Raw genomic sequence first — 19,983 nt, 5'->3', positions numbered from 1 at the left:
TTCTTTGCCTTGGACTGTTACTCATGAGCAACCATTAAGCTTCCTTACACCATCTAACGAGTTTTGCTTTCAAATCTGGAAATACTTCTTAAAGATACACAGTTCATACCACATTCTGTGATCTGTCACTGCCTGGTGCTTTTGAAGCCTCGTTCTTTAACTAAACAGACAGCAATTTCTGCATGATTGGCCTGGACAAGAATCTCTTCCGGGCTACTGGCACATTATGCCATTTCACTCATGCCATTCTGTTACAGCCTGAAGAGGAATGCAGTCTAATTTCTCTTTATTTCTGTTTTCCACCTACCAAAACAAAAACCACATTGAAAGTTTTGCTTAAGGACAGAGACTGATCTGGATAGCAGCTGCAATTTACACTTTCAAAATCGGAATCTACCATGGTATGTTTCTTTGACCTTGAGGTCGGGAATTCTTTAGCTGTGATTCCTGAACTGCAGGGGTTTGGACTAGATGACTCTAGGGATCCCTTCCCCCCAACATTTCTATGAGCCTATGAAAAGCTTCCTCACTATTCTGTTTACAGGTAGGTAGCCGTGTTGGTCTGCCATAGTCGAAACAAAATATCCCCCCCCCTTCCAGTAGCACCTTAGAGACCAACTAAGTTTGTTATTGGTATGAGCTTTTGTGTGCATGCACACTTCTTCAGATGTGCATGCACACGAAAGCTCATACCAATAACAAACTTAGTTGGACTCTAAGTTGCTACTGGAAGGAATCCCCACCCCACCCCCACTATTCTGTGATACTTTCATTTGGTCCTAAAAACCACAAAGTTCCCTTTGCTTTTTTTTGGGGGGGGGAATGTGCATATAATAAACATAAATGATTCATTAGCCTGCATTAACTTTGCCCATGAATATTAAGAGCGCCTCCTGCCAGTATATGTCTGAACTTTGAACAATGTTGTCCTTGAACCAGTTTACATACTACCTCTCTGATACTTTCGTATGTGTACTGGTGCCTGCGTTGCCACATAGATGGGGCTTGAAGATAACTGACAACTTGCAGAGGGGTAGCTAAGTTCATCTGCCGTAGCAAAAACGAGGCAGTCTTGCAAATATTTATTATTTGGCATAATTTGTGTGTGGGTTAAAACCCACTTCAATTAGATGCATTGAGTGTGATCTACGCTTACGGGGGCATTGAGAATAGAAAGGTTAAAGTTAAAGGGCAACGAAATGCAAAAAGCGCCGTTCGATTGGAGCTCAAATTGCATGCAAAATGACCATTGGCAGCAGCATCAGCATCAGTCGGAGATGGCACAGAGGGCATCTTGGCATCCCTGGGCCTAAGCAAACCGGCAATGCCGTCTTGGCTCTGCAAAAACAGTCCAATGAATGCGTGTGTCTGTCTGCTCAGAAGTCAGTCCCGTTGAGTCCAACGGGGTTTGCTCCCAGGTAAGTGTGTGTCTGTAGCACCAGTGACTTGAGCGGACAGGTGCAGAATGTGGCTTTGCTCTCTGCCCAGCCCGTTTGGCTCAACTGCCATTGAAAGCATAGCTGTCAACTTTTCCCTTTTCTTGCGAGGAATCCTATTCGGAATAAGGGAATTTCCCTTTAAAAAAGGAAAAGTTGACAGCTATGATTGAAAGACGAAGCTCGGAGGAGGAAGAGGAGAAGCGGAGAGAATCGTGCGCGCTTTCACCTCCCAACTGCCTGCGCTTCTTCCTCCGAGCCTCTAGAGGCCGCTGCAACCGGCCCCTTTTGGGCGGAAGGAGAGGAGCGAATGGGCACCGGAAGCTCTCGAGAGCTGGCCTCCGCCGCCGTCGCTGTTTCCGGCTGCTCCTTCCTTTTCCCTTCCTCCTTTTCCCCCTGCGCACGTGGGGTTGGCGGTGGCATTTGGTCTCCGCAGCCATGGCGGCCAATACCGGGAACCTGCCGATGCGGCTGCTGCGCAAGAAGCTCCACAAGCGCAACCTCAAGATTCGCCAGCGCAACTTGGCCCGGCAAGCGGCGGGGGCGGCGGATGGCGCGATGGGCCCCGGGCCCTCCGGTAAGACGGCGGCCGGTGGGGAGACAGGGACACGGGCGCCGCGAAGGGAAGCTAGAGGGAAGGAGGGGAGACCAGGCACGGTCGGTTTTTTAAAATTATTTGTTCGTTGGTTTATTGGATTTCTACGCTGCCCTTCATCCGGGGGTCACAGGGTGGGTGGCAGTATAAAGAGGCAAAAAAATATAACATCGTAACGAGCAAAAACAAAAACAACCCCTCCCCCCAGTTTAAAGGTCAGGAATGCCTATGCGGTCCAAAAGATGATACGGCTCCCTCCTACACACATTATTGTGCCCCGATGCACAGGGGACAACAGCTGGTACTTATTTGTATTTATGAACGTAACGAATAGCCCGCTGGATCAGGCCAATGGCCAGGTAAATCAGCATCCTGTTCTCAGGGGCTGGCCAGGAGGGCTCTCCTGTGGTTTTGGGCAACTGGTATTCAGAAGTTTGACTGCCTCTGACATGGAGGCAGAGCATAGCTATCATGGCCAGGAGGAGAAGCAGATTCCTTCAGGAATTTGTCTAATCCTCTTTAAAGACATATGGGTTGGTGGCTGCCGCTGCTCCTGTGGGAGCGGTCCATAGTTTTAACGGGTCGCATGCCATGAGAAGTGCTTATCTTTTGCCTACCTAATCTTACAACATTCAGTTCAGATCATAAGAACAGGGTAGGCAACCTAAAGGCCCAGGGGCCGGATGCGGCCCAATCGCCTTCTAAATCCAGCCCGCAGATGGATCGGGAATCAGTGTGGTTTTACATGAGTAGAATGTGTTCTTTTATTTAGAATGCATCTTTGGGTTATTTGTGGGACCTGCCAGGTGTTTTTACATGAGTAGAATGTTTGCTTTTATTTAAAATGCATCTCTGGGTTATTTGTGGAGCATAGGAATTCGTTTATATATATTTTTTTCAAAATATAGTCTGGCCCACCACATGGTCTGAGGGATGGTGGACCAGCCCATGGCTGAAAAAGGTTGCTGACCCCTGCATAAGAACATAGGAAGACTGCCTTATATTGAGCCAGACCATTGGTCCAGCTTGCTCAGCATTGTCTACGCTGATTGACAGCGGCTGTCTGGGGTTTCAGGCTAGAGTCTCTACCAACCGTACCTGGAAATGATATGAGGGATTGAACACAGGACCTTCTGCTTTCAAGGCAGATAGTTACTTTACGACTGAGCTGTAACCCTTCACCAAGTTCTAAGAGTTCTAGTGTTGTGAGAGAGGGAGATAAACTATGCACTTCCTCCACGCCATGTGTAATTTTATAAACTCATGTCATGTCACTTACTCATTTTTTCTCTAAACTAAAAAGGCACAAGTGCTGCAATCTATGTAGAGGAGTCATTCCATCCCCTTGATCGTATTTGGTTGGTCTTCTCTGAATCTTTTCCAGCTCTACAATATCCTTTCTAAAACATGTGCACACCTTCTTATTGTGAGCAAGAAGAGGTTGTCCATTGGGTCCAATAGAGAGAGTGTATGCATCAGTAGTAATTAACTAGAAGAGCTATGAATGTGATCTGGCTCTTAAGATTCATGTGTGAAGTTGTTGTTGTTGTTGTTGTTGTTTAAAATTCATGTGTGAAGTTGTTATTTCTTAAATGGTATCAGACATTGCTTTGATTTATTATCGTTTGTCTCATTAGGAGCAACAGTTGAGGGCACCGCGGAAGACTTTTCCAGCATCTCAGAAGCAGCAGCTGAAGAACAAAAAACAGAGAATGTGGAACAGACTAAAGTAACACCAAACAATGGTGAGGCTGGAAACACACAGCCTGAGTTAAAAAAGAAGAAGAAAAAGAAGAAAAGAAAAATTGTGGCTGATACAGAAAATGGTATTATATCTCTTACTTTTATCCAATTGTAAAAATGCCTTGTATGGGGTACTCAGATGCCCAACAGTTGCCTATTAGGTGCTTGGGAACCACAGTGCCAGGGGGATTGCCAGTCCTATGCTTTGTAAGCTGCCTTGTGCAGTTTCAAAGTTTACCTTGTTTGGTTTCAAGGTTTAAGGAAGTAGCACAAGTGCCTTCCTAGTGTAAAGCTTCTTCAAAGAGCAGCACTGGGAGGGAGAAGCAGCTTTTGTTAATGGAAACTTTCCACCTCCTAGATCAAGGCACACACACATCAGCTGAGGGGTAGTTGGGAATGCACCTTGCCCCAGCAAAACAACAATCAAGCCCACTTTAAGATCTGATTGTTCCTTTGAAGGTACAGCCTTACCTGGCCTAGAGCTGATGTCACTTATGATGTCATGTGTAGGGCAGATAGGCATGGCTTCCCCAAAACAGCCTCACAAGCCAAATGGGGAGGCCCCGTAGGCTAAAGCTGGTTCCCCATGATGTGTGAATGTGGTCAGTGGCTAATACCACAGTGCTGTCTTGTTACTTTCTGGGACTTTTTAGTTCGCCCATATCAGAAGAGCAGTAGATAAACAACGTGGAATTCTCCCCCTGGCCCTTTCAGTGAATGTACCAACTACACTGACTGCCATATAGATTCTTGCTGCAGACTGCTAGTTCACATGTACATGTCCGGTGTTGGCATTAATTGATTTCCGTGCATTGTGTATAAACAGAAACTAAGAAAGCAAAAATGGAGGAAGAATGCACTGAGGAAGAAGACACCTTAAATGGGGAGCCCAAAGAGGAAAGTAGTGAAAGTTTGGATGAGAAAGAAGTTTCTGAAGATGCTGATGGACCTGCTTTGCCTCTAGGACTAACAGGCAAGCTCCCCACACACCTCACTTCTTTGTTCTGTTTCTTGTTTAGTGAGATTTTGTCTATCAAAATATTCAGAGGGTACTGGGTTTTCTCTTATTTAAAGCGAATGTTAAGTCAATTGGGAGTTTCACTTATTGTCTGTGGAATGACCCTTGGGAGTAAATTTCATTGAACTCAGTGAGACTTATTGGACTGGGCTCCAGGGCTCTGGATTTTGATTTCTGTTGATCTTGGAGATCAAGTTACCCTTGCTTTGGTACCTGGCTGCAGCACTAACCCCTGGCCAGCAGTGGCAAGGCTTGATGAAGCAGTGCAGCCCACGCTATGTCTACTGCTCCAGCATTCACATTGGTTAGAGTGGAAGGTGGGGTGGGCAGGAGGAATATCCCTTTACAGTGCCAGTTCCCAGGCTGTGTATGATTGTACGTAGCATTGTAGCCTTAAATTGCCCAGACATGTGAAACTTCCCCATGTCAATCTGCACAACTCAAGCCAAGAGATATTGGCAAGCAAATGCTACACATGCAGTAGGCCATGAGTAGGCAAACTAAGGCCCAGGGCACGGATCCGGCCCAGTCACCTTCTAAGTCCAGCCTGCGGATGGTCCAGGAATCAGCATGTTTTTACATGAGTAGAATGTGTGCTTTTACAGTGGTACCTCAGGCTGCAGACACAATCCGTTCCGGGGTGCCGTTTGCACCCCGAAAAGTCCACATCCCGAGTGGTGATATTGCGCTTCTCTGCACAGAGCACTTCTGGGCATGTTCACGTGGCGAAACCCAGAAGTAGGGTTTGCCGCGTACACAACCCGCAGTGGACGGAACTAGAGGTATGACTGTATTTCAAATGCATCTCTGGGTTATTTGTGGGGCATAGGAATTCATTCATTTCCCCCCAAAAAATATAGTCCGGCCCCCACAAGGTCTGAGGAACAGTGGACCGGTCCCCTGATGAAAAAGTTTGCTGACCTCTGCAGTAGGCCGTGTATGGGACTTGCAGATGTGTAACTCCTTCAGGCATTGCTGCAATGTAGCTTTCATTTGTGGAAAAATTAAGTCATCTCAGCAATACACTAAGCTTATTTAGTGGTCAGATCATTCTAGAGAAACTTGTGTGTACCGAGGCTGGGGGTGCTTAGGACAAAGCAGGTGGATAAGTTAGCTGTCATCAGAATTTTCCGTGGTGTGAAGAAACGAAATTTGATACTGAAAGACCAGCTTTTTTCTATTTTAATAATGGTTTGTTGCTATTTATTTTGGCATGTTGTCAGTGGAAACTGACCAAACCAAGATCATTTCTGCCTTCAGGTGCTTTTGAGGATACGGCGTTTGCTTCCCTTAATGGCCTTGTCAGTGAGAACACGTTGAAAGGAATAGCTGACATGGGCTTTACCCACATGACAGAAATTCAACATAAAAGTATTAAACCACTCGTGGAAGGCAGGTAAGAAATGACTTGTGGAAGGCAGGTGTGTTTTTTTATGGACTGTTGTGTTTTTGTTGTTGTTGTTTTGGTAGTCAATGGCAACTAGCCACAATAGCTGTGTTCTGCCTCCACAACTGGACGCAGCAATGCTTCTGAGCACCAGTTTTTGGAGATCACAGGAGGGGAGAGTGATCATGTGCTTGGATTCTGCTTGGGGGTTTCCATGAGGCATCTGGTTGGTCACTGAGAACAGAATGCTGGACTAGATGGCCCATTGATTGATTTCTCCTCCTCCCCCCATGCCGTTACTGGGGTTACCATCTTGTGCATACTAGCCGGATAAGAGCCCAGTGAATACAGGGGTAATATTTAGCATGACTCCCCAACACACCATCTGGAACAGATTTTTTTAGTCATGCAAGGGCTGCAAGGAAAAGGAGAGGAAGAACAGGGCCTGTTTGCACAAGGAACAGTCTGATATGCAAATAGGGCATCACAATTTGATATCACCCTATGGGAATTAATTTGAATAATTGCTTATAGGATCAGGCTGTGTTTCTTTCTATCTCATCGCTGGGTTGTGAGCATTGTATTAAAACATGCCCCATTAAAATCAGTTAAGGTTGTGGTGGAAAATTAAAATAATGACAGCTGAAAGTAGTCCCACATGTATTTTGGAAAATGATTTTCTGTGTCATAGGTAATACGTTGTTTAGGTTGCAATCCTATACCTAGAAATAGGCTCAGTGGGACTTACTTTTGCCTAGGCACACATAAACACAAACTTTGGGCTTATTTATAATGTTTACCTTTAAAGCTGTTCTTATTTGATTTTAAATTGTTTCAGCTTTCCTGCTCCTGAATTCAGTTCTGTGTATTTATTCTATCTGCAGAGATATTCTAGCAGCTGCAAAAACCGGCAGTGGCAAAACTCTGGCATTTCTTATTCCAGCCATAGAACTCATCTACAAGTTAAAATTCATGCCCAGGAATGGTAAGATTTTCTGCATTGCCTTCTCACTTGACAGTCAGAAGATAAATTTGGGGATAATTGTTTGCCATTTTGGTCTCCTTTCTGCATTTTTCCCTCTGCCCCCTTCCAGGAACGGGCGTCCTCATCCTTTCGCCTACTCGGGAACTTGCCATGCAGACGTATGGTGTCCTCAAAGAATTGATGACTCATCATGTCCACACTTACGGCCTGATAATGGGAGGGAGTAATAGATCTGCCGAGGCACAGAAACTTGCAAATGGCATTAACATCATTGTGGCAACTCCAGGCAGGCTTCTGGACCATATGCAGGTAGGAAGAGGATTGCGTAGCACAGGACTTATTTTGTGTGCCTTGTGATAGCTGGTGACACTGTTTAAATGCCTTGCAGAATACTCCAGGGTTTATGTTCAAGAACCTGCAGTGCCTGGTGATCGATGAGGCAGATAGAATTTTAGAAGTGGGATTTGAGGAAGAAATGAAACAGATCATTAAGCTCCTACCAAGTAAGCCAAACATTCAAATTGTCCTCATTCTTTCTTTTGAGATGGCGGGGAGTGCGGTGGTCTCAGAACACTTCATTTTTATTTTTATTTTTGCAGTTCTTGCTCACTTCTTCAGTGTCTCTTGTGTTTTCATTTTAAGCACTGTACAGAATTTTAAATGGATGTGCCTTCCTTACAGAGGGCTAAATAGTAACATTTGCGGTGTTATCCCATGCATATTTACTTAGAAATTACTTCCACTGTGTTCAGTAGATCTTACTCCCAAGTAGGCATGTTAAGGATTGCAGCCAACCTGCATCAGCACGTGCTAATAAAAAAAACACAGTTTTTGGTGTGCTTCTACTTCAAAACTGGACTGCTATAAAACTTTGGCTCTTAGTTGAAAAAAACCTGTGACCTGCTAATTTTAGAAATATCCAGGATATACAAATAAGCAAGTGTGTTTCTCATAGCATTAGTGTGTTTTATTTCATTCAAGGTCTGTTGCTGTAATCCATTCAGTTGAAGTTGCTTCCTATTTTTCCCCCTCCCAGAGCGTAGGCAGACCATGCTGTTCTCTGCTACACAAACCCGTAAAGTTGAAGACCTGGCCAAGATTTCTCTAAAAAAAGAGCCATTGTATGTTGGGGTTGATGACAATAAAGAGACAGCAACCGTAGATGGGCTTGAACAGGTAACTATCAAGTGAAGTTGATGATGGAAGTAGTAGTAGAAAGATACATTAGCTTCTTAGCAGAGTTTGTTTCATTTTTACTGCTGTCCTGGACGCTCCTTTCTCTACTTTTATCAGATTTCCCTTTCTCCAGGTGCCCTTTGTTTTTCATATTTTCCTGGTTCTCATGTAACTCTTTAAGTTATGGTTTAATTCAATTGTCCCAACCTGGCTCAGTGTCTTAACCAGGCTTTATTCACCATGACCACACCACACTTTTAAACTATGGCTTGTTGTTGATTCATAAGCTTTTATTGTTGACCACGTATAGTTCCACAAACATGCATCTAGTACAGGCATAGGCAAACGCGGCCCTCCAGATGTTTTGAGACTACAACTCCCATCATCCCTAGCTAACAAGACCAGTGGTCAGGGATGGAGGGCCGAGTTTGCCTATGCCTGATCTAGCATCTTCATTGTATAGCTTTCACCATATGCTGAAGCTGTAACTTCACTCTGGACTTTGGATAGTTAATACCTTTTGTTTTGTGGGGCCCACCTCTTGCTGAATTTGTATTGTTTTGCTCTGGTTATAATGATTTTGCTTTGTTTTTTATTATTGTACTGTAGCATATATAATTGTATATTATATTGCTGTAGCCTACCCTAGGATCTTTATAAATAAGTGATACGTGCAAACCCAGACATTGAGCATCCAAGTTCAGGTACAGCCAGCGTACATAACTTTTCTAATGTTGGCTTACAGCTGATCACTTCTTTTTTCGAATAGTCATGTATCTTCCATCAAACCTGATTCATATGCACCTGCAGTGGCATAATTACAGCTAAGTGTGGCTTTGAAATAGCATGGAACTCCATGCTGCTGCCTGAAGATATTAATTGTCTACTATCTCACTTGGAATGGTCTTATACCAGATTTAGATTGGGCTTAGGTTTATTAAATTTGTATATTGCTCCCTACTAAAGTCTCACAACAATTTGCAGTAAAGATAAAAACACATTAACATTAAAGACAGATACAGCAATACAATATTGTATCATTGATGCTGCACAAGCAGTCAGGAAAACAAAAACATCTTTGCCTGGCACCAAAAGGATGACAAAGTTGGCGGTGACTAGCCTGAAGAAGTCATTCTTACAAAAACTGCAGGGGTATATGAACATTAGTGGGGTAAACTTTAATTGTACTCATGCAGATTCTCTTTATAGTCCTTGTTTGTAAGGAAAATAGAATTTAAGGGGCTTAAAAGTAAAACCCACATTTCACTGAAGTCTTTATTCAGGTAGTCTGACATTTTCTAAGGCCATAATTTTTTAACATGTTCACTGGAAAATCCCACTGAATTTAGTTGGATTGCTGGTAAAATGTGCATAGGATGGAAGTGTAAGGAAACCTACCGGTAACTTATTTTCTATGATGGGATGCCTTTCTTCCTGCAGCCCCCAGTCTCCTACAGAGGGTTATCCAACTCTCCAGAGCAGATTTTGCCATCACACTGGGCAGGGGGGAATTGCAGAAGGAAGGGGAATCCATTCTGCCAGTGGTGCCTTTTCTACGGCAGATGAATATCACTGGAATCGGGTTTGTTTGTTTTTAAAACCTCTTTTTGATCCCTTTCCTTTAGTTGATGGGATTCAACCACAACCTTTACTTCTGGCCAAAATTTTGTTTTTCACAAGTAAGAGATTAGGAAAGGGGTTATCAGAACACGATTCTTTGGGTGCATTTCGGTACAGTGTGGTTTTGAACGCTTCCATTTGGAAGTTGCTAGAAATAGCACTACAGAAGGCTATATGTACATAAAACCATTTTCCCAATCATTTTTTAGGGTTATGTAGTGTGCCCTTCAGAAAAGAGGTTCCTCCTGCTTTTCACTTTCCTCAAGAAGAATCGGAAGAAAAAGCTGATGGTGTTCTTCTCTTCGTGTATGTCTGTGAAGTACCATTATGAACTTCTTAACTACATTGATCTCCCGGTCCTGGCCATTCACGTAAGTATATGTTTTGGAAATGACAGTCTACTTTGAAACTGGCAGTGTTTATCCATGACTGTTTTGATCACTCATGTTTTATTTTGGGTTAATATACATAAAGCTGATAATCTGATAAACCAGAATCTAGCAGTAATCCGTCACCTGTGAGTTATTGCATGCTTCCTTTTCACTGGCTGCGTTCAGAGGTAATGCTAAGCTATGAAGTATTATTTGTTTAACTATCCATGAGATGCATGCTGATCTATGCCATGTTCATTCTTGGCTTCCCTGCTCATTCATGGTTTCTTTGAGAGAAACAAACCAAGAGGGCTAGTTTAAGCAACACTAAGCCAGCTGCTCTATAGTTTCCCTACTGAACTAAAGGAAGGTGCTGGTGTTCAGTTAAATGAACCATGTTTTAAGCAAACCAATAGCTTAACGGTCATTATGATGTGATCAATGTTACAGTGGTACCCAGGTTACGTACATGATCCATTCTGGATCGCAGTATGTAACGCGGGCGTGCGTATCACGAACGCATGGGAAAAAACAAAAAAACAGGCGCGATTTGAGCAAAGTGTGCAGAACACTTCTGTGCATTCGGGGGTCATGCGTGCTCCATAAACAGTTCCAGGTTGCGGGCATTCGCAACTCGAATCTCCGCAACACGGGGGGTGCGTAACTCAGGGTACCACCGTATAAGCATTTTGACGAATGTTCAACCAGTACATTTACAAATTGTAGTTTTGGCCAGCTAAGTGCCATCTTTAACTGACAGCTGATCTCAGACTTATGGGACTTCTAGGGCACACTGTTAATAATTTCAGTAGCCCCCCATTTTGGCAAGAAGTTTACCTTGTTCTATGCTGTCATGAGACCCCTTTTGCATCTACAACTGGGTGTTTGGAGCTGACTTTCAAGCTTGAATAATGCATGTAGCTTTGAAGTTATTGTAAATTGCAGGTGGCCTTTTATGAAACCTGAGAGTGCATAACAAGAATGTCAGCATCTCAGCAAGATTTCAGCAGTGGAGTCATAAATTAACCTTTAAATGTCATCAGTGGAACCTTTCTCTTAAACCTGCCTTTAAAATGCTTATCTGAAGAACTCGGTTTTGTCAGCAAGGTTGAAGTTGTTTGTTAGAATGTTGTTAGCTGACAGTTAACCATTTTAAGTGTGTCTGCATTAATGTAGTAAAGTGATTTTACCCCCAGGGACCATACTGTGGAAGAAGCAAGGCATCCTTTGTTTCTTCTTAAATTAACACAAAAATGACTGTTCAGGTAGAATTTACTAAATTAACTGCAATACTGTGCACTTTTTAGAAAGCAATTTTTTTAAAATAAAAAAAAACCTTCTCTCCTGTAACCGGAGAGACTTTTTTGCTGTTTTATGTTTACAACTAATGCAGTTCATATTCTGCCAGTTTACCTAACCTGGAAGGCCCTGAGTATTTCCAATGAAATGTGTCATTGCTACAAAGAACTTCAGGGCAGATTTGTGCAACAGCTTAACAACCATTCCATGGCAGAGGGTTTTGGTTTTTTTTTTTTTGTAGAACTCATTCCTGTATATGGGTTTTACTATGACCTCTCTGGAATACAACTCTCATCAGCACACCATGCTGGTTCAGGCTAATGGGAATCGTAGGCTAAAACATTTGGAGGGCACTAGGTTGGTGAAGGATGTTTAATTGTATGAACTGCTGCTGGTTTCTTTACACCCCAAAACACGTTCACCAAAAAAAGGTGTACCATAGATTTCTGTGGGGTCAGGGAGAGGAGAATGCAGACTTAACCATGAGTTTTTTGGACAACGTCTCTACCATCTATCTGGAGATTTTATAGTTCAATACTTTTGAGTTATTTTCACCACTGAAGTAGAAAGTGTGATAAGCAACATAAATCAGTCTTGAACTGCTACTCTTGATGGCTATGCTCGCCTCCCATGTTGGAGTGTGTCTCTGAATGCCAGTTTCTGGGAATCGCAAGTGAGGAAAGTACTGTTGCACTCAGGTCTCTCTCACAGTCTTCCTGTAGGCTGCTCTTTTTTGCATTTTCTCATAAAAAGCAGTGATTGCTGCCTTTTTCCATGCTGGACGTTTCTTCTGATTTTATGTGGTGGCTAAAAGTATAAACTGATAGCCAGCAATTCTCTGATCTAAATCTTGCCTTCGGCATGGATTTGCTGGAGTTGTTTATATGCAAACTGCAGAACCTTAGCATACTGGCTGCAATATGGAGATAGTAATGCTGGCCTTTCTTTACAGGATTCTTGTAAGAATTAAGAAGCACTATTTATCTGGCCGTGCATATATATCACAATTACTTCCCACACAGTGGTGGTTCTGACACTTGTTCACACCTAGTTATGGCTTTGTAACGGATTGGGGTTTGTTTGACAGTATAATTTTGGACATAATTGTGATATATTTGTAGCCAGGTTACTATTCGTGCAGTGTGACGCATGTACATTATAGGGGTGTGTTGACTTTCAGGCTCTCTTCAGAGAATCCATAGTTGCTTATGAACCTCATTTGGAACATCTCACTTTCTTCTAGGGCAAGCAGAAGCAAACAAAGCGCACAACCACATTTTCCGTTCTGCAATGCAGATTCTGGAATACATCTTGTGCACAGATGTAGCTGCTCGAGGACTGGACATTCCAGAGGTTGACTGGATCGTTCAGTATGACCCACCAGATGATCCAAAGGTAATATGATTTCCTGAAAGAGGTGTGTTTTCAAAGACCGCTGTGGATTTAACCCACCTAAGCAATTCCCTAGTGTTCCTGAAACTAAATGAGACCGCAAATCTTAATATATTTATTTATGCATATTTATAACACGCACTTATAATATAGCAAGGTGGCATACAGCATATAAGAATAAAAATAAAGCATCCATAAATACATCAAGAAAATCCCTGCTAAGCTTGACTTCACAGTTAACATTTAAATTTTATCCATTACATTTCCTCCAAGGAGCGCAAGGTGGCATGCATACGTTTCTGCCCATACAGTGATTATACCCAATTTCGTTTTGCTTCTGCAGGATTGCTGTATCCTGTATGTTCAGGCTGTTTTCTGAGACCCTTCAGAATGTTTTTTTCCCCCTTTTGGGGGGAATTTTTTGCACAAAATTACTCTTCTAAGGAAACCTTAAAAATTAATAATAATAATAATAATAATAATAATAGTAATAAAGGAACTGGAAAATCTGGTATATAGTGGGCAGAGAGCACCATTCTGCATATGGCAGAGCTCCTCACTCCTCTGTGTCTACTCAGCTTTTCTTTTCTTTTCCTTCCCTCCATCGTCAAATCCCTATGCTGAACCAAAGACCTGTTTAAGTGGCAAAAATCACAACACTAGTAAAGTAAAGGGACCCCTGACCATTAGGTCCAGTCGCGAACGACTCTGGGGTTGCGGCGCTCATTTTGCTCTATAGGCTGAGGGAGGCTGGCGTTTGTCCCCAGACAGCTTCCGGGTCTGGGCCAGCATGACAGCTGCTTCTGGTGATACCAGAGCAGCGCACGTAAACAACCGTTTACCTTCCCGCCGGGGCGGTATCTATTTATCTACTTGCACTTTGACATGCTTTCAAACTGCTAGGTTGGCAGGAGCAGGGACCGAGCAACGGGGAGCTCACCCCATCGTGGGGATTTGAACCACCAACCTTCCGATTGGCAAGCCCTAGGATCTGTAGTTTAACCCACAGCGCACCCACGTCCCTCACAAACTAGTACCAATAGTTCTGGCATGTGGGGTGGCTTGTATACTGTAAGCACAGAAACAGCAGCATCCCAGGAAGAGTGGGGCCAGGCTTTCATGCTGCCTTCCAGTTAAATTGCTTGATGCTGCATGATCAGTTTACTGAAACATGCATGTAGCTTTCAGGATTGGAGCAAGATCCATGTTGCAGGTGTTTGCCCTCCAGTATGTGGAGGCCAGTTACATGAGCATGGCCAGGGTGGGAGCAGATCTAGCTAGCATGTTCCTGTCCTCACACAGGCAGTTTCTATAATGGTGGGCATGGAATTCCTGAATAAAGCGAGAGTATTGGAAATCATAGTTGGTTCCAGCGATGCTCAAGAGGAAGTTAGAGTGGCATTTAGGTGAGCACGTTGGGAGCCCGGAAGGAAAGAGTTGGTTAATGCGCTGCTGGCTGCCTGAGCATGCAAACGGTGACAGTAATTAGGAGCAGCAAGAAATAAAGATCATGGCCAGTGGTGGGTCCAGGGTGTTGGGACTTTAGCAGCTGCCAGAAAATGCTGACTTGCAGTCTTTGCTCCAACCAAGGAGGGTCAAGTTGCCAAACTCTTCCCCCCCCCCAAAAAAAAGTTTCTTTATTTTTCCCATTGTGTATACTTTCCAAAGCGTCCATGCTTTTTCCTCTTTTTTTTACTAATTTATTTTTTCAAAGCTAAACCCATAACTGAAGTAAGTAAGAATTTCATTTGGGGAATAGGAGACTTTTATGTAAGTTTAGCTGTAGATCTGTTTATGTATGAGCTCCCTTTGCTGTGCCTCTGTTTACTGTTTAAAAAAAGTTAGTTACTCTCGCATTGTTTCTTTTAAAAAGGATACATTCACCGTGTTGGTAGGACTGCCCGGGGTATAAATGGAAGAGGACATGCTCTGCTGATTTTACGTCCGGAGGAACTGGGTTTCTTGCGTTACCTAAAGCAAGCCAGGGTAAGTCAGTGTGGAGCACTGCAGCTGAGCTTTAATGATTAATCAAATAATTTCTACCTGCCTTAATTGCCTAAAGAGTGTTTAACTAAATAACCTTAGTAGAATTGCAGAGCGGCTGCTGTAATGAAACTGCATAATTTAGAAGAAGCTTTCCATCATATGCATGTGGAGTTTAAGGGAGTAGAGAAAAATTAACACAAGCTATGGATGCACTGCTTTCATATCCTGGCTCTTGGTCCCATCGCATATCTGCCAGTATCAGAGCAAACAGAATCAGCTTCTAATTCCCATGATGTCAAGGATGGTCATAAGTTGTCAGTAAAATTGTTTGTTTTGTATGTTTTGCATAGAATGGTGAAGATGGCAGGGCAGTAGCCGGCGGGGGGTTCATATAAGCTTGTTTTCCCACCATAAAATGACTCACATCTTTTGCAGGAATTATGCAAATACGGAAACTTCCATGACGCATTTGCACAGGAGTGCATCAGAGTAATTGTCCCCTGTTGGGTATAGAAATGTGAAATGTCTTTGGTTATGAGGGTGTTTCAGAATGCAATTACAAAACAGCTGCTATTTGTTTTAGTGACACTTCTCTCTGTTAAGAACTGGTGTTTGAGCAGCACCTGCCCTTTCAGTATCTTCCGCATATACATAACAATTTTCTTAATTATTCTTTTAGGTACCATTAAATGAATTTGAATTTCCTGGTCCAAAATTTCTGACATCCAATCTCAGGTAAAATAAAAATAAAAGAGTTTCTGCCACTTGCGTTCTTAAGCTTGCTTCACCTATTTCTTTGGAAAAAATTGTACCCCACATATCTGGGTAAAGAAAAATAAATAAATACAAAAGGTAATCTAATGAATAAATAATAATAATAATAGAAGAAGAAGAACACACAGTGCACAGGTTTTGAAGCTGTTGTGAGGTGCGAGTGAAACTAAATTTGGATGAATTTTAATCCTGCTACATTTACAGTAACCATAGTAACCTACTTATAAAACAGTGTGTCTTACGTATGTTGAGGCACCTGAGCGGTACCCTTATGGTCTTTCTTATTAGTGTTTATTTGTAGCCTTTCAGAATATTTATACGTCCTCGTGGAAGGATTTGTAATAGAAAGAGAGTAAAATAATAACAGTTCCCACAGGGCAGTATATGGCCTGAGGGACTCAGGGCAGGCGGAGGAATGGGCCATAGCTGGAACAGACCCTGATGCCGTTTTGGACTTCCTCCCACAAGAATTTCACTCCGAAGGATAAAATGACAGCATGTGAGTGTAAACTGAGCTGAGAAGCCTTTCCTCTATGGCATTATATATTTTATAAAACCTGGAAGTGGCAACATGCTGTGTATATTTTAGGCAGTAGGTGAGATGGAGACCAGGATATATATTTTTTTTCAGAGAACTGGTAAAAAGTCCTGCTGTAGAATGTGGAGTTTTCACACTTGGTTCTACAAAGGAAATTTATACCTAATTTTCAAATTCTGTAGCCACATATTTTTGTAAAAAAAACAACAACACAGAACAGTATTTCTTGATAATGAGCTTGCATTGTTAACTTTGAAAATTACACTTTGATAAATGTGTATGCTATTCCAACTGTATTGCTCTATTCTTCCAAATGATAAATGTCATTGTCAGTTACCTGCAAAATATTCCATTTCCTCATTTATTAGGTGACTGTATAATTGAACGTTCCTTCTGTCTTTGTAATTTTCAGCTGGAAAAATTGATCGAGAAGAACTACTTTCTTCACAAATCTGCCCAAGAAGCTTACAAAGCCTATATAAGAGCTTATGATTCCCATTCTCTGAAACAGATCTACAACGTCAATAACTTGGATCTGCTCAAGGTTGCGCTCTCTTTTGGCTTCAAAGTCCCACCATTGTGGACCTTAGTATCCTTTTGTTGCAAAGTATTGATTTCTTCCCTTTCTAAGATTCAGGTGTAGTGGGGTAAACTGTTCGCTTTGTCAGTAAACCAGTTTGTGGGCTGGTAGTAGATCAGGTTCAATGGCAATTTTGGAAATTCAGAACTGCAGGTGTAGATTTTAAACGTGACATTTCATGTGTAGAAGAAGGTGGAGGGCATGAGCTTGAGGCACCTGCTTTTACTTTCAGTGTATAGCGATGGCACTACTCTAAGGAGGGCCTGCCAGGGCAAATGATTATGGTCTGCTTTGTTGTTTCATTCCATCTGCTTTGCATCCTAAAATGCCCATTGACTTTGTGTTTAAATGGACTAGTTGTTCTATCCTTTGGAACACAACTGCTTCAGTCACAAGCTTGACATAATAGTGGTATCTAATAGAGGGCTAGCTTTGCTTTCCGTAGAAAAACTTAATTGGAAAACTCTGAGCGATGGCAATCACTAGGTAAATTTCTGCAGATGTTTCTTCTCCCTTGCCACACTTGCAACCTAGTTTTGAAATGTACTGCTAATGCTATGATTCCACCACCCCCCTCCCAAAAAAAGACCTTGGTGCCATCCTTAGAATTTTAATAGCTTAAGCTAATTATATATTTATGAACTTGCATTCCTTGACACCATTTCTCAGATGTAAACAGCAGCCACGGGAAGAGATTGCAAAAGAGAGGTGGCGGTGGAGGGTTTGGCTATCAGAAATCAAAGAACGTCCAGAAATCCAAAATCTTCAAGCACATTAACAAGAAACAATCAGATAGCAGGCAGTTTTCCCGCTGAGATACTCGTTCCATGTTCACAGAAATGGCTTTTGAAAGTGACCCTTAACTTAATTACTCTGTTATCTGTGAAGCAAGGTGCATTCAGTATAGAATTTGGTGTAGACTTTAAAGCACACACTCTTAGGGCACAGTCCAGTCCTCTGATCATTGTACCTATGCATGGAAGATTCCTTTTTAGCTTTTCCCACTTCTTCCAGCCTATGCTCACATGAATTGGCTGCATTTCTCTTACCTGGGAAAATAGAATGCCTCTTCCTGTGTCCTCTGTTCCCCTCTGCAGTGCAGGATATTAGTATTCTTGATATACGCCTTGGCTGACCCTTTGGGATCCTCCAGGAGCTAACACTATGGCTACAATGGACTGGAGCGCAAGTCTCTATCCACAGTGACAATATGTGGCACTTTTAAAAGTGTGTTCTATTTTCTTCCATGGACTCCCCAGGCATCTCTCAGAATTTTTAGGCTGTATGTACACTGATTTTGCAAGAGGTGATTAATACAATTCTTTTTTATGTACTCTCTAAGTTTTTGTACTCAGAGACTCTTCCTTGTGTTTTCTTACAAAGTAAACGTAGGTTGTCTGCTTGCTATGCTGCATGGCTGTTCAGAAACTCTTTAGAGATTTGACAGCCCACTGGGATCATACTTAGAAATTCTAAGTGATTATTCCCACCCACCCACCCCACCCGGTCCCAAGTGGCAATTCCTTTTTCCTCCAAAGCTTCAAAAGCTTTTTTGTAACTTTTGGAAGTATAAAGGATGTTTGAAGAAGAGAGAACCTTTATCCAAGACATATATAAAGTGATACCTTACCTTGAATTGAAAGCTTTGAAGAAGTTTAGGGGTATTGCGCTCTGTATGGATTTTTGAATTGAGTTTAAATGGTTAGAACTCAAAAGGTCAAACAAAATTATGTATCATCGTGTCACACGAATAAACGCCTTTTATAGTTCTGGGCACATAGCGCACTTCTCAGGCTGTCGGTTCTGCCACCAAAGCGGATTCTTTCCTTTTTGTCCCTTTTGGAATAGGCTTCAGGCCCTGCAGCCGTGTTCCATTAGGGCATCCAACTTGTGCATTTTAACTGCATGAACTGCCTTTTTCACGTGGCAGCAGGAGAGCAACATCAGAAGCAGCAAGGTACTTGTGAATCCAAGTGGTTGTGTATGCAGTAACATTGGAAGCCAGGTTTCTCACTGATGAGTGGCTTATATAGTATATGTGTTGTGTGGAACAAGCAAGTGGGAGTTGTCCTAACCACAGACTCGCAACTGGAATGTCAGGTTTGAAGGCTCACCCAAATGCTCTGGAGGGTTGTGGGAACTCCTGATCTGGAGTTGGGGTGAACATTCCATTGTGCAAGGAGAAATCCTTGGACTGAGAGGACATTTGCTGTAGAGCTATGTTGAATTCCACCCTTGGGATGGAATTCAACAAAGCGCTCAGTGGAGGAACAAGGTCTGGTCATGCAACAAGACTTCCACCTTTTCTCTCCCCCCCCCCCGGTGCCCTCAAACCTATTCTGGTGGCTCCCCCAAACCAGATTTAAGTTGGGGTGGGGTGAGAGTCCTGCTGAGTAAGCGAACCTCATTCCAGTCACACAACTTAGTTGATAACTGCCCTCCTGGAGCCAGTTATGCTATTTTTGAATTTTGTCAAAACTCAGAAGACCCACATGTGTGGGAGATGGCTGAATAGCAACAGAGGATGTATGGCTGCTCAGAGAGCTTGTTCCAGGTAAGAAAACTTGGAGAGTATCTCCAGGCAAACTGGCAGAGCAGTTCTGCAGAGTTAGGGTGTTCCCCCTCTCACCACCTCTTGCTGCCTCGAACAAATGGGCTAGAAATACTCGAGGGCTTAATTTGCAAGGCTGAACTACTGTAAAAGTGTCTTCCTGTAGTCTCCTATTTGGAAGACTTGACGCCAGAAATTCATTAGATTCACAGATGCCTCTCACTTGATTGTGCAGATGCATTTGACTTCACCTCTGCTTTACTTATGGGACGATTTACAAAACTCTGAAAATAGTTTCATGAGTCCCAGGGCACTTTTGGCTTAATTTTATTGAACGGCTTCTTTCCTTGTGCTGCATGGCAAGCTGCTTTTGAAATGGAGACGAGTTGGAAACACATTGAGGGTTTGGGCTGCGATTCAGTTGTTTGAAGAAGAAAAGGAAAGGGTCCAATGGGCAATTGTAAGTCTTAAGCAGCTCTTTGAATCCCATTTAGTGTATACAGTAGCTTGCAAATAGCATAACAGCTTAGTC

General features: G+C 42.7%; 1 protein-coding gene across 1 annotated transcript; it reads left to right on the top strand.

Annotated features, from left to right (window-relative positions):
* Positions 1–1,827: 1,827 nt before the first annotated feature.
* Positions 1,828–18,250, top strand: DDX18 (DEAD-box helicase 18). The gene is given in 19 exon segments (XM_033148541.1): positions 1,828–2,013; positions 3,669–3,857; positions 4,601–4,747; positions 6,053–6,188; positions 7,064–7,164; positions 7,274–7,473; positions 7,553–7,667; positions 8,201–8,340; positions 10,170–10,331; positions 12,874–12,905; positions 12,907–12,937; positions 12,939–13,025; positions 14,386–14,428; positions 14,896–15,008; positions 15,688–15,709; positions 15,712–15,743; positions 16,733–16,895; positions 16,898–16,909; positions 17,570–18,250. Coding segments are annotated over 19 exon segments (2,010 nt in total). The 5' UTR covers positions 1,828–1,874; the 3' UTR covers positions 17,716–18,250.
* Positions 18,251–19,983: the final 1,733 nt, after the last annotated feature.

This window comes from Lacerta agilis, chromosome 1 (genome assembly GCF_009819535.1).
Source record: "Lacerta agilis isolate rLacAgi1 chromosome 1, rLacAgi1.pri, whole genome shotgun sequence".
Taxonomy (NCBI): Eukaryota; Metazoa; Chordata; class Lepidosauria; order Squamata; family Lacertidae; genus Lacerta; species Lacerta agilis.
This window is presented reverse-complemented; position numbering and strand designations above follow the sequence as displayed.